This window comes from Lissotriton vulgaris, chromosome 1_1 (genome assembly GCF_964263255.1).
Source record: "Lissotriton vulgaris chromosome 1_1, aLisVul1.2, whole genome shotgun sequence".
Lineage (NCBI taxonomy): Eukaryota > Metazoa > Chordata > Amphibia > Caudata > Salamandridae > Lissotriton > Lissotriton vulgaris.
In genome coordinates this window covers 1,298,359,723-1,298,373,513 of record NC_141685.1, presented here as the reverse complement: position 1 = coordinate 1,298,373,513, position 13,791 = coordinate 1,298,359,723, and the positions used below count along the sequence as shown (strand labels likewise).

The 13,791-nt window shown below is 45.9% G+C and overlaps 1 protein-coding gene across 1 annotated transcript in view; it reads right to left on the bottom strand.

The window, feature by feature from the left end:
- The window catches only part of AAAS (aladin WD repeat nucleoporin), a 414,919-nt gene that overhangs the window by 132,318 nt on the left and 268,810 nt on the right, over positions 1–13,791 (bottom strand). Inside the window, exon 13 of the mRNA XM_086936522.1 lies at positions 9,721–9,814. Within this exon, the coding sequence (XP_086792648.1) occupies positions 9,721–9,814 (94 nt within the window). The remainder of the gene's footprint in view (positions 1–9,720; positions 9,815–13,791) is intronic.

Below are 13,791 nucleotides of genomic sequence, written 5' to 3'. Positions count from 1 at the left end.
TGGAAGAGTCTTTGAAGTATCACGAGATAGGTGGCTCCTCCCCTGGACTACAGTGCGCATGGGCATCGACTCAATCCTCAGATTGTTTTTAGCCATTGTGGCCAAGATGGAGTGAAACTAAGTGAATGATGACCATGCTAGAAGTATGTGTGAATTCTGCAGCTGCTACGGACGCCGGGGAGGAGGGCGGGCGATATGAATGTCAGCAGCCCTACATGCCAAGAACAGATGCATACTGGTAAGTAGCATATTCGGTTCGAGGCATGTGGGCTGCTGAATTCATATCTATGCATAGAATACATAGCAGTCCCTCCATTAACGGCGGCCGCCCGTGCCAGCTGCAGCAGTTTGGAAAAGTGTTTTGAGAACAGCCTGCCGTACAGCTGCCTGCTGTTTGGAGTGCACATCAACACAGTAATGCTTTGTAAATGTGTGTGTGGTAGACCATGTGGCTGCTCTACAAATGTCTTCCAAAGGAATATTTCCAAGGAATGCCATAGAGGCCCCCAACTTTCTGGTGGAGTGGGCCCTTGGTGGAATGGTGAGAGTACGCTTGGCTTTCAGATAGCATATCTGGATACATTTAACGATCCACCTAGCAATACCAGCCTTAGAAATGGGGTTGCCTTTGTGGTGTGGTGCAAAGGCAACAAAGAGTTGCTTAGTCTTCCTAAAATCCTTGGTCCTATCGATGTAATACATCAGGGCCTTTTTGACGTCAAGGGTGTGGAGCATTCTCTCCGCCAATGACTCAGGATTTTGGAAGAAAACAGGCAATTCAATAGTCTGGTTGATATGGATTTGAGACACAACCTTAGGAAGGAATTTAGGGTTAGTGCGAAGCACCACCCTGTTAGAATGAATTTGAATAAATGGCTCTTGGATAGTTAGGGCTTGCAGTTCACTAACTCGCCGTAGCGACGTAATCGCTATGAGGAAAACCACTTTCCACGTCAAGAATTGAATCTCGCAGGAATGCAGTGGTTCAAAGGGAGGACCCATCAGCCGGGTGAGGACCACATTGAGGTTCCACTCCGGAGCTGGTGGAGTCCGCGGAGGAATGACTCGTTTGAGTCCTTCTAGAAAGGCCTTAATGGCAGGCAATCAACGCATGAAATAAAAGAAAGAAGAGAAGAAAACAAACAGTGATTTGTGATTTGTCCGTTGGTTGCAAAGCGAATTGTTGTGCTAGCTCAGGATAAATGTTGTGTTGTGTATTAGGGCATTGACTGGTTCATGCCTGTTGTGTTTAGATTGGTGGTCTAAACCTTGTCCTTGGAGCTTTTATATTTTCTCATCCTTACTGTTATCACTGTTACCCAGCGCAACTATAACCCAACCACCAATTTTCTCAATTTGCTACTTAATGGCAGGCACTCTGAAGAGTGAGAGGTGCTGCCTGTTCTGGAGATAAGCGGCCATCACAGATAGATGTATGCGAATGGAAGCATAGGCCAGATTACATTTGTACAGATGGAAAAGGTAACAGATGATATTCTGAATAGACGCATCTAGCGGGTTAATGTTGTGGTCTGCACAATAAACGACAAACCGCTTCCATTTTGCCGCATAGCATGCTCTGGCGGTGGGCTTCCTTGTCTCCCGAATGATGTCCATACAGTCAGAAGGCAAGTGCAGGTAGCCAAACTCTAAGACTTCAGGAGCCAGATCGCCAGGTTGAGCTGTTGCGGATGTGGATGCTGAATGTCGCCATGGCTCTGCGTCAGAAGGCTGGGAGTGAGACGTAGCCTCTGATGCGGTACCACGGACAGTTCCAGAAACGTGGTGTACCATGGTTGGCGAGCCCACGTTGGAGCAACCAGGAGGAGAGTCATCGAGTGCTGCCTGAGCTTGCGTGCCACCAGCGGTATCAGAGGTGCTGGGGGAAAAGCGTACGCAAATTTGCCTGACCAGTTCATCCATATCGCATTGCCCTGCGACTGTGGGTGTGGGAACCTGGCGGCGAAGCTTTGGCATTTTGCGTTCTCCCTTGTGGCGAACAGGTCTATCTCTGGATGACCCCACCTTTGGAAGTACGGGTGGAGGACTGATGGATGTATCTCCCACTCGTGCATTTGGTGGCTGTGCCTGCTGAGCAGGTCCGCCATCTGATTGTCCTTGCCCGGGAGGTGTTCTGCCATGAGGAAGATGTTCCTCTGAATGGCCCACTTCCACATGCTCTGAGCCAGATGAGACAGCTGCGGAGAGTGTGTTTCTCCCTGCTTTTGAATGTAGTACATGGCCGTCATGTTGCCCGTCCGGATCAACACGACCTTGTTGCACAGATGTACTTTGAAGGCTTTGAGTGCCATGAAGATTGCCATCAGTTCGAGAACATTGATGTGCATCTTCCGTTGCTGTTGCGTTCATAGTCCCTGAACTGTGTAGTGGAGTACATGAGCTCCCCATCCCTGGAGAGAGGCGTCCGTTTTCAGGATGATCTGTGGCACAGGCTCTTGGAACGGTCGGCCCTTGCAAAGGTTTCGTGGATTCCACCAATGCAGAGAGTTGTATGCCCGACCGCTCACCAACACTAGGTCTTTCAACTGCCCGTGAGCCTGAGTCCACTGACGTGCTAAGCACTCCTGAAGCGGGCGCATATGTAGTCTCGCGTGCGGGACTATGGAAATGCAGGAGGCCATCATGCCTATCAACTGCATGAACACTCTTGCTGGAAGCGAGTGTTGAGGTCTGAACTTCTGCATCAGCGATTGAATGCTGTTGACCCTCACTGAATTTGGCTGTGCTGTGGCTGCCAGAGTGTTTACGGTCGCACCCAGATACTGCCGTATGTGGGCGGGTTGGAGGTGGGATTTTGGGTAATTCAGTGAGAATCCCAGATCGTGCAGGAGGTGAATGGTGTTGGACATGTGGGCGGCACACTGCTGGGCTGACTTTGCCTGAATGAGCCAGTCGTCCAGATAAGGGTAGACGTGTATGTTCCGTCTCCTGAGATGCGCCGCCACTGTCGCCAGGCACTTTGTGAACACCCTGGGTGCCGTGGTGACACCGAAAGGCAAAACCTTGAACTGGTTGTGCTGGTTTTGTATGGTGAACCAGAGGTATTTCCTGTGTGAAGGGTGCAGTGGAATGTGAAAGTACGCATCCTTTAGGTCTAAAGTTGCGAGAAAATCCCCTTGACTGAGCAACGGGAGCACCTGCTGCAGGGTCAGCATATGGAAGTGCTCCGACAGGATGTAATGGTTGAGTGGCCTGAGGTCCAAAATGGGCCTGAGGGACCCGTCCTTCTTTGGTATTAAGAAGTACAGGGAGTACACTCCTGTGCCTCTTTCTTGCATAGGAACGAGCTCTATTGATCCTTTTTGCAGCATAACGGTGACTTCCTGCTGCAATAAGTGCAAATGCTCGTCCGACATAGGACGGTTTCTTGGGGGCATGTTGGGTGGAGTGGATGTTAACTCCCGACAATAACCGTATTGGATAAGTTTCCTTACCCACTTGTCTGTGGTGATGGACTTCCAGACGGGCAGGAATCGCTGGAGTCTCCCCCCAACCGGTGTTGTATGGTTGGGAGGCAGTGACAAGGCGTCACTGTTTGCTGGTGGCAGAGGATCTGGAGCTGTTGTTTCCACGACCCCTGCCCTTGGCGCTGTTACCACGATATCCACCTCGACTCTTGTTGGTGTATGTGGACTGAGTGTTGCCCTTGTAGTACTGCGTGGACTGGGAGAGCTGGCCCCTGGAAACGCCTCTAGTGCTTGAGCGACGAAAAGACCCACCCCGAAACTGCTGGGACTGTAAGGCACCCATGGATTTCGCAGTCTCCTTGTCCTTTTTTATCTTTTCTAGGGTGGTGTCAACCTCCGGGCCAAACAGGTGATCTGGGTTGACTGTTTGGTTAAGGATGGTGGCTTGGATTTCTGGCTTAAATCCAGAGATTCTCAGCCAGGCATGTCGCCGTAGCATAACACTGGTGTTTATAGCTCTGGCAGCGGTATCAGCTGCGTCCAGAGCGTACTTAATCGAAGCGTTAGGGATCAACTTCCCTTCCTGAATCAGCATCTCAGCCGCCTCCTTGTATTCATCAGGCAGGTGCTGCAACAGGGTCTCCAGTGTGTCGTAGTGTGCCCTGTCATAGCGCGCCAGAAGCGCTTGTGTGTTAGAAATGCGCCAGATGTTGGCTGCCTGTGCTGCTACCCTCTTCCCCGATGCTTCAAAGACCTTGGATTCTTTGTCTGGGGGAGGAGCATCACCCGTAGTCTGAGAATTAGCCCTCTTCCGGGCATTCGAGACAACAAGGGAGTCCAGAGGCAACTGTCCTTTGATGTAGGTAGGATCAGTAGGCGCTGACTTGTATTTCTTCTCAATCATAGGGTTTATCACCCTTCGCCCTGGTAGGTTCTTTAAAGATCTCAGCAGCATGCTTTAAAACACCTTTCAGCATAGGCAGAGTCTTAACAGTTTTTTCTGATACTGAGAAGGTATCAAAAAGGAAATCGACATCCACAGGGTCAGCATGGAGCTGTACGTTGCGATTACTAGCTGCCCGCTCAATGAGGGCATTGAAAGCTGCAGATTCTTCTGTAGGGGACGTTTTTGCTGAAAAAAGTTGAGGGTCTTGTCCTGATTGAGGATCCCCTAGGTCATCACCAGCTGCCCAGGGTTCGTTGGTATCCTCAGGGTCTGTATAGACAGGATACCTGTACTCATCCTCATCATCCCCCTCTCCAGCGTCCACATCCGAGTAAGTGGGCGAAACATTGTGAGTCTGTGGGGAAAGTGGTTCCACCAAGGCCGGAGTGAAAGTAGAGTCCTTCTTTTTCTTGAGAGGGATCTTGTAAGACTCCATTGGACGTTCTGGGGCGATTTTCCGCTTGGGGAGGGAAAGCTTGCCCGTTTCGGCATCGATGAAGTGCTCCTGATGCTCGTCCACTGAAGGTCGTCGAGGTCGCGGGCCGGGGACCACCGCTGACGACCGGCTCAGAGGAGACCTTTTTGGGCACGCCGGCGACTGCCTTAGGAGCGAAAGCCTTCGGCGCCGTCTTCGGCGGCAACGTGAAATGGATGGGCGTGGACGCCTTAAGTGGTTTCTCCACTGGTTTCGTAGGCGGAGGATCCTTCGGACCGACCGACGCGGTCCCGTCCCTGATGCGCTGCAGGGAGTCCGTCACCTTCTTGTTGAACGCGGCGGATGGGCGCGCTGGTTCAATGGAATCCCTCGAGGTCACACCTGGAGTCGACTCTCGGGGCGCGGTGCCCTTGGCCTTGTCACGCGGACGCGGGGTCGCAAGAACCTTCGGGTCATCCAGCCGCTTCTTCGTGTCACCGAGAGTTTTCTTCGAGTCGCCGACAGCCTTCTTCGGGTCGCTGAGGCCTTTACCGGCGTCGACCGTCTTCGGCGCCGATGCGCTCGGCTCGACCACCCTCACTTTAGTCTTCGGCGCGGCAGACTTCGTCTCGACGCTCTTGCCTTGATCCTTCGGCTCGACAGCCACCTTCGGCTTCTTCGGCGCCGAGGTCTCTGAGGCCTTGGAGCCGACCAAAGCGATGCGCACTTTCGGTTTCGAGGATGGCACCTGCGCAGTATCTGGAGTCGAGACCGTAGGTTTCGCTTTCGGTTTTGTTTTGCCAGGGAGTGGCTCGACAGCAATGTCCGTGGCCGAGCCCGAAGGCGGGGCCGTAGAACCCATAGTGAGATCTTGGGTAAGGCCCAAAGGCGATCCCTCGACCTGAGCCTTATAAAGTGGCACGGCCCCAGAGTCCGTTTGAGGAAGCTCCTCATCCGAGCTATCCTCCATGGCCCCGGGGGCCCCGTCGTCGTCTCCTACCTCGTCGACGACTTCTTTGGCCTCGAGCATCTCTGCATCCGCGTCGTAGTCGTAGTCGACGTCCGACGCGGGGTTCGACTCAGAAATGTCCTGGATAGATTCGTCCTTGACATCCCCTGCATCGAAGATGTCCACAGGCGCCTGTGCAGCATGCTGGGACTCCTGGCGCGCAGCACGTCGAAGCTTAAGCGTCTTCTCGGACCTGAAGCGTGAACAAGCCATACACTTGTCTTCATCGTGGTCCGGCGACAGACACTTGCTGCACACCGGGTGGACGTCGATGTGGGGATACTTCGAGTTGCAGACGGGACATCTCTTGAATGGACTTCGTTCCATGATGGACGGTCGATAGGTCTGGAGCGTCGACTGGGCCTTCCGCGCCGAGAGCACGCGGGTGTAGAGAATCCGGCTCGGAACCGAGCTGGAAGAACTAAGACCGAAGGCAAGACTATACCGACGTATTAGACTAAAGACCTTTTGGTCTCAAGAAAGTTTTATATCGATTCCGACAAGAGGGAATTCAAAGACATCCGAACCCAATGGCGGAAAAAAACAATCTGAGGATGGAGTCGATGCCCATGCGCACTGTAGTCCAGGGGAGGAGCTACCTATCTCATGATACTTAGAAGACTCTTCCAGGACAACAATGTGCAATCATCCGGACCCAACACTAGGCGGCGATCTATGCACAGATATGAATTCAGCAACCCACATGCCTCGAACTTATAGCTAAACTACTACCAAATATAACGAAAAGGTGCGTAGGGTCAATTTACACACAGACCAGTGTGGATCTGTAGCAGGGCAACTATTGTCTTTTAATAGCACCTTTTTAGTTGAGGCTCTGGACTATTTTTTCAAAAACAAAATTCCGGCTGAAATTATTTTATTAGATGCCGAAAATGCTTTCAACCTTTTGTGCTGGGAAAATATCTTTCATATTTTAGCTGAATTTGGCTTTCCGTCTGAGCTGAAGGGCATAATCTCTAAATTCTATAAGGGGGCTACAGCACAAATAATTTTAAACACAAATACAATTGTAACTGTAGGATTGTTAGAGGAATGAGACAGGGCTGTCACCTGTCACCTCCACACTTCATGTGTTTAATAAAGCCCCTTGCTATAGCCATGTGCACAATCAGTAGTTCGACATCTCCAATGCTCGGCATGACAAACATTAAGCTTCATGGTGATGATATTGCTCTTTTAAAAAAAACAAATTTAGAAGTCCAAAAACAAATATTCAATATCTTCCAGAAATATCAGTCCATTGGAGTATATAGAATAAATATATCAAAGAGAGATATTACTCTATAACTATACTTCTGACTCTTTATTAACAGAATTAAGTCCACTGGTTAATATTAGGCATGAGAGGTATCTAGGAGTATATGTCACGGAGAATATCAACAATCTATATGCTCTAAACTATATTCCTCTATTTAATAAGATACATGACAAATTGATCAAATGAAAAGATCTCCCTATATCAAAAATAGGCCGGGCAACTATTATTTGTATAAAGATTTTACCCTTATAAAATTTTCTATTTTTAGCCATTCCAAATAAAAAAACTTAAGGTGGTACAAGGCTAGTTCTTTATGTTTATTTAGGCAAATAAGGTATCAAGACTCACTATCGATGTACTATATAGACCTGGTGAAGAGGGGGGGTTAGCTCTTCCTGATCTGAGAGAATATTACTTCGCGAACTTTGCACATATCATGTACAGAACAATGAAGATTTTAAATATTATTAGATATGATAATTGTTTTATAGATTTAATGCACCAAGAATACGATGTCAAGGATTTTATGCGTCTAATAAAAACCTCTAAAAAGGTAAGATATAAAACACTAAAATGGAGTATTAAATGAAAAAAACAACTCTTTAGTCATTATGCGATCCCCAATATTAATGGAGAATCTTTGCTTTCAGATGTATATATAGGCCAAGATCCATTGCTAGATCAGGCTGATATAGCCAAATGGAGAAGTCAGGGTTTTAGCAAAACAGGGTATTTTTTAAATGGGAATTGGAAAAACTGGACAGAAGTAGAGCTGAGCATTGATCAAAGTAAAATAACTTTTCAATGGTCCTTCATTAGGTTTAGATATTTTTTGCAGGAACTCAATCCCATACATATAAATGAGACCAGTGAGCTTGCGGGGCAGCTGCTAGATCCTAAAATCAGCAAAACGATCAGCAGCTGGACCGCCCTCCTACGAAGCCAGGCGGCAGGCAAACTTTATCTGAATGCGCAGAAAAAAGGGTAAACCCAGGAAGGGCTTCAGATTACTACATAGGCATTGGATCAGATTCATAAACTCAAGTACTCTTTATTGAAAACGACCAATCTTCGACGTATGCAATATTATACTAAGTGGATCTTATAGAGAACGCCAGATTTTCTATATAAAATAAACCTCCAGATTTCTGAAAACTGCTTTCACTGCAATATGGAGGGAGGAGGGAAGTGGACACATATCATCTGGAAGTGCCCAAAGTTAAATGGATTTTGGGTAGAAATTAATCAGTACTGTTTTGCCAGATGGAAAGTTTAGCAGATGTTAGACTTCAAAACTGTTTTGCTAGGATACTCACCTGATTTAATAGCGGATCTACTGCAAAAAAAAAAATATATATATATATTTTGATACTGGTAGCATCACTGATGATATCCCGACTTTTCATCATTTACTTTGCAATTAAATGGGATTGAGGAATGTGAAAGAAAATATGCTCTAAATTCGGGGTCATATAGGAAGTTTGCGAAACTATGGGAAAATCTGTGCTAAGAGCTAGTTCATAAAGAAGATCTGGAACACGCAATGAAGTATATACTTGGTGGATTGATATGTGGAGTATACAATAACTATGATTTAAGAAATGCTGAACATGTTTTTGGATCTGAATCATGCAATATTTTAACTATTTTTCTCTTTTCTTGTATAGGTCTTGTATATTTTTAATCATGTGGAAGTGGGAGACGGTGTAATAATTTATAACTGTATTATGTTTTGATGAACTATTCCTAAATACAAAATATTTTTTTTAAAGAATAAAAAACAGTGGAGTACAGTTTTTAAGAGCCATAGCTACATTGTAAATGTTTTGATACATATGTATATTATAAGCCAATCACTGCGAGGGGATTAAGTGTATGTTGCTGTTCTGTGAATTTAGTATGACAAAGCACCAATTAAACCATAAAAATATATATATAACGCAACCAACGTTTCACAGTGTGCAATTCATTTATGCAAAGAAAGTATAAACAGTGTGATAACCTCAGAAAACACAGTACAGTTCCTCAATTCTTGAAGAAACTCCTCAACATTGCATGCCCTAACTCTCTCTAGCCCTTCAAATCATTGTTTCCCAATTTATTCTCATAACAATCTTTCCTAGTCATCATGACATATCTGTATATTACTTTTTTCAGCCTAAGCTTCAGCTATCACTCGGAAATGGTTTATTTAACACTTGTTTACACTTGTTCCATGTAATTGTTCCTCGGGTCATAGTATATTGAGTTTTTTATCTTTTATGCAGTGACAAGCAATCTGAAGAACTTCGCTCAACAAAAATCTCAAGTACACAAATAAATACAGAGAATACGGTTCTTCAACAAATTCCTAAATTGTTACAGCTCCCAGACCACACTTTGAAGCAAATTTGTTCTTAAAAAACCCCACAGACAAGTCATACCTCCAAGGTCCTAAGTGTATTGCATCAGATCAAACCTATGAGGTCACTGCAACCAAATCACATCACCAATTCAAAAAAAATTCAGAACTCAAGAAACGCTTAAACTATTGAATGGTTGCCTTCTGGCTCCCTCCTAATCAGTTCTTGCCAATGAAAAGGATGTTCTAAATGATCATTTCCACTTCCACCTAATGGCACAGAGCACCGCTATGTGACCCACCTCAGTTCCCCGTCGTTCGTCTCAAACGTAGTTTCTGATAAGTCAGCAACAATGGAGGCTGCTTTGGATCCACCAACTTGCCCCTGTATAGTCCCTGATCAACAAAACAGTACATTTATTATGTTGTAAAGAATGCTTGCAAGCAAAATCAGCCCTCTTACCAAGCAAGTAAGTAAGTTTACAGGTAATAGAAAATATAACATAATTTATTTTGTGCACCTCTCTCCCTGATACAGTCACAACTTATGTGTCCCCTTTGACCAGTGAGAACCTACATGCCCATATGACTACCACTGTGACAGTAAGGCTTTTCATTTGTGCTATGAAATGACAACAAACAGCCCAAAACTACAGATATGTCTTTGGTGACAAGATTGGACTATCAGAAAGTGTTGAAGTTAAATATTGTCTTGAGCTGAACAAGTAAGGTACAAATGGAATGCAGCATCTCAAAAGCTGAGAAAAACTTTGAGGATATCACTCACCTGGAGTGTGATCTGTACTCGTTAGCTGTGGTTTTCTGTGTCAGATTCAAACTGGCTGTAATGAATATGTTACTTACCTTCTGTAACGCTTCTTCTGGCAGATACTCTAAGAGCAGATTCCTTATCTTGAGAATATACCCAGTCATCAGAAAAATTGTAAAGTAGTACTCCTGTGTGCCAGTAGGTGGCGCCTTACAGCTCCCCTACGACTTCATTAATTCTGCTCCAGAAAGGATTAACAAAGCCACATATAAGTGCCACCCATGAGTACTGATCTCAGCTTCTTTCACATACTTGTCCACACCCTCAGAAAATCAGCGAACTGGCATAACCAGTGCGCTGATTCCTAGGTTTGGACTTTTTTCAATGGAGAAGAGTCCGTTCTAAAGAATGGGGGTGGTTTGAGAGCAGCAATGAATCTGCAGTTAGAGTTTTCACCAGAAAGAGTGTTACCAAAGGTAAGTAACTTGTTCTTCTGCTGGATACTTCTAACTGTAATTCCCTGACCTTGTTAATTGATACCAAAGCAGTACCTCTCAAAGTGGTGGGTCTGTGGAATGACTCAGACCAAAATGTACTGCAGGACCTAACGGGCCAAACATCCATCCTTGCATCCTTACTGTCGAGACAGTAGTGCTTCATGAATGTCTGCACTGATGCCCATGTTGCAATGCTAAATACAGAGCATGATAACATAACGTGGTAGTCTTAGCTTTTTTGCCCTGGTTAGTGCAGCCTGTGCTGTATAACTCTAGACACTTATTTCTGGATTCATTCATTGATCAGTAGCGAGCAACAAGCTGTTTTGGGGGTCCTGGAAATGCTGCTCGAAGTCTTCTCAGGTCTTTGTACCACTCACTGGGCGCAGATGCATCAACACAAGCTCGTCAGCTCAGTGGCTCAAAGGAGCCTTTTCAAACAGAAGGGTAGTGGGAGCACCCTGCCTCACATGCCAGCTCTGGCTCCTGCACCTGCGCCCAGTGAGGGGCACAGAGATCTGAGATTTCTTTGGGCAGCATTTCCAGCACTCCAAAAAGAATGTGTAGTTCTCTACTGAAACAGGACAAATATCCTGAAACACATGTCTAGAGATGCACAGAACTAGCTGCACCAACACGGGTGAAAAACTAAAGACTGGCAGAGAAGTAAGTATTGTCATACACTGTATTTACCATGGTTCATTGGGGTGGAGTGTTGAGAAGTGAAGCAGTGTGCTCCTACCCTCTTTTTGAGAGGAATGAGCACATATGTGTTTGGGTGCCTGCTTCTTAGGTAGAACATAGCACATTCTAATGAGGTCTATCCACCTAGCCATGGCTTTTTTCAGCCCTGTCTTACTTTTTTTTGCTCTGGAGGAAAACACAAGAGCTGATTGTCCATGGTGGTCTCTGGTACGATCACTGTAAAACACGGAGGGCACTTTTGGGATCCAGTCAATGAAGTTTCTCCTTCTCTTTTGAGGGATGAGGCGGGACTGAGAAAACCTGAATGGCATTAGCATGCCAGACATGGAAAGGTGTTAATATTTTCTGCAGAAAAACTGTGGACCTTCTCAACACCAGTAGGTCTGGGAAAATGTTGCGTGGGGCGGCTGGGCCAAGAGTAGCTTAAGCTCACCCATGAAACGTCATCACGAACAGAAAGACCGTTTTCAGGGTTAAGAGCAGTGGTGGAAGTGGGCAGGATCGGCAGGGCACGGCGTGCCCCTACTTCTTTAATTTAATGCAGTCCGATACCCTACTTGATTATTTTAGATATGCGTCACAGGACGGCCGAATTAGCCCGGCCGTTCGTGGCTGTTCAAGGACGGGCAGGAACAGAAGGAAAAGGGCTGTTGTTTCCCTCTTGCCCAGAGAAGTCAAGGACAGTGTCCACTTCTCCTGTTCCACCGCTGGCCGCCGCCCCCCTCTCTTTCTCTTATTCTCTACCTTTTTGTTGTGCTCCAGGTCACTTGTTGAAAACCGTAACTTTTCTTTCCTCTGCTTTCCTTCATTCGTTCCCCTGCGAAATGGATCCAAAAAAAGAGGAAACACTTTTGCTGCAAATGTCTTTTTCTGACATTTTCTATGCAGCCTAGGGAGGAGTGAGAAAAAGGTTTACAATTTGAACAATAAATACATAACTAAATAAAGCAAGAGAGAGTTGGCGCAAGTTGGCCTCATTGATTGTATTCACCACCAAACACATTAGCGGCACTTTACTGCGTTTGACAAGGAAGCGCTACTTTTCTTTTCTCATCTTTCTTTGAACAGCATTTTTTCCCAAGTGGGGAAGTGCGCCAATCCTGGAGGAACTGCAATACCTGCTTGATGAGCGGATTGGAAAATGTTTAATGTGATCCTCATCAGTTGTTTTCCCTATTTTAGTTCATAAAATGTGTACTGCAGCTCTGTGTTCAGGGATGTGGTCTTTTTAAACCATGCTGCCTATGTTTTGTAAGGATATCTGCAATGAACACTGGAACGGGTCCCTTCCGAGCCCTGTAGTCGTGTGCTTAACTTGTCAGGCAAAAACGCTCATTGATTTCTGAATAAGGAGTGTAAAAGTGTTACACTGTATTCCCTATGAGTGTTTGCTTTTTCCAGAATGTTGTTACTTTTTTCAACCAGCGAATTACTCGTCTAGTGTATAATTTGAATTGAATCTCATCTAGGTGCTTAAAGTGGGACACAATTTGGTTGTAGTTGAAGGCAGTGCCATTTTCTCTAAGTGGGGCGGTGTGGTGTCCAGTGGGGGAGAGGATGTGGCACTTCGGCCAGAGATGCCGAATTTGGAACTGGGGAACCAGGCCAGCCTTTATGACCAGCCCACCAGCCCACTCTCCTGAGAGAGCACATTTCCCCGCTAGACCTTAAAAGTCCAGGTTGAACCTAGGGGTGGCAAGTGTGGGTTAATCTCCAAGGCAACTCATACTGAAGTTCACCTCCAGACTTGTCGGCAGGCATACGAAGAAACACACCCTAGAGCGACAGTGACTCTGTCCCTGAGGTCCCAGGACCCTTGATGCCGGTCCGCCTCACCCATTGGTACCTCAATTGGCCTTGTTTCCAGCAGTAGTAGCTACAACTTATCAGGGCTCGGCAATGCAGGATTTGCACGCACACCAAAATAAGTTCACAAACTTAACAGTCTCTTTGCCTCATGCACAAGCACTTATAACATGTACTGCCTGCTTGAAAGTCGCTGGGATTATGTAGCAATTGAGGACAAAATTATGCTGCAGTGTTAACTAACTTATGCAGCAAGAAAAAGGCTGCTGCGTAATGCAGTATATTTCCTGATACTTAATTATTTTTACACATACTAACAGTCTCTGCAAATATTTTGACTCAGTACCAGTTCAACTTACAAATGTAGCAGTGATAAAGGTAAGCACTCAACCTTTGCAAAGGGCCCTTCACTTCGCAGCAACACAAGTCACATTTTTTGTAACTTTTCATCTGTTCGAGCTACAAGCAATTTATTAGTTAAAAGCGTCCGATAAGGCAGCAGATGATGTTTTATGTAGCAAATATGGCAGAGCCATAATTATGTTGAAAACATTTGCAAAATAGGATATTTTGCAATTCATATTTGAACTGCTTTT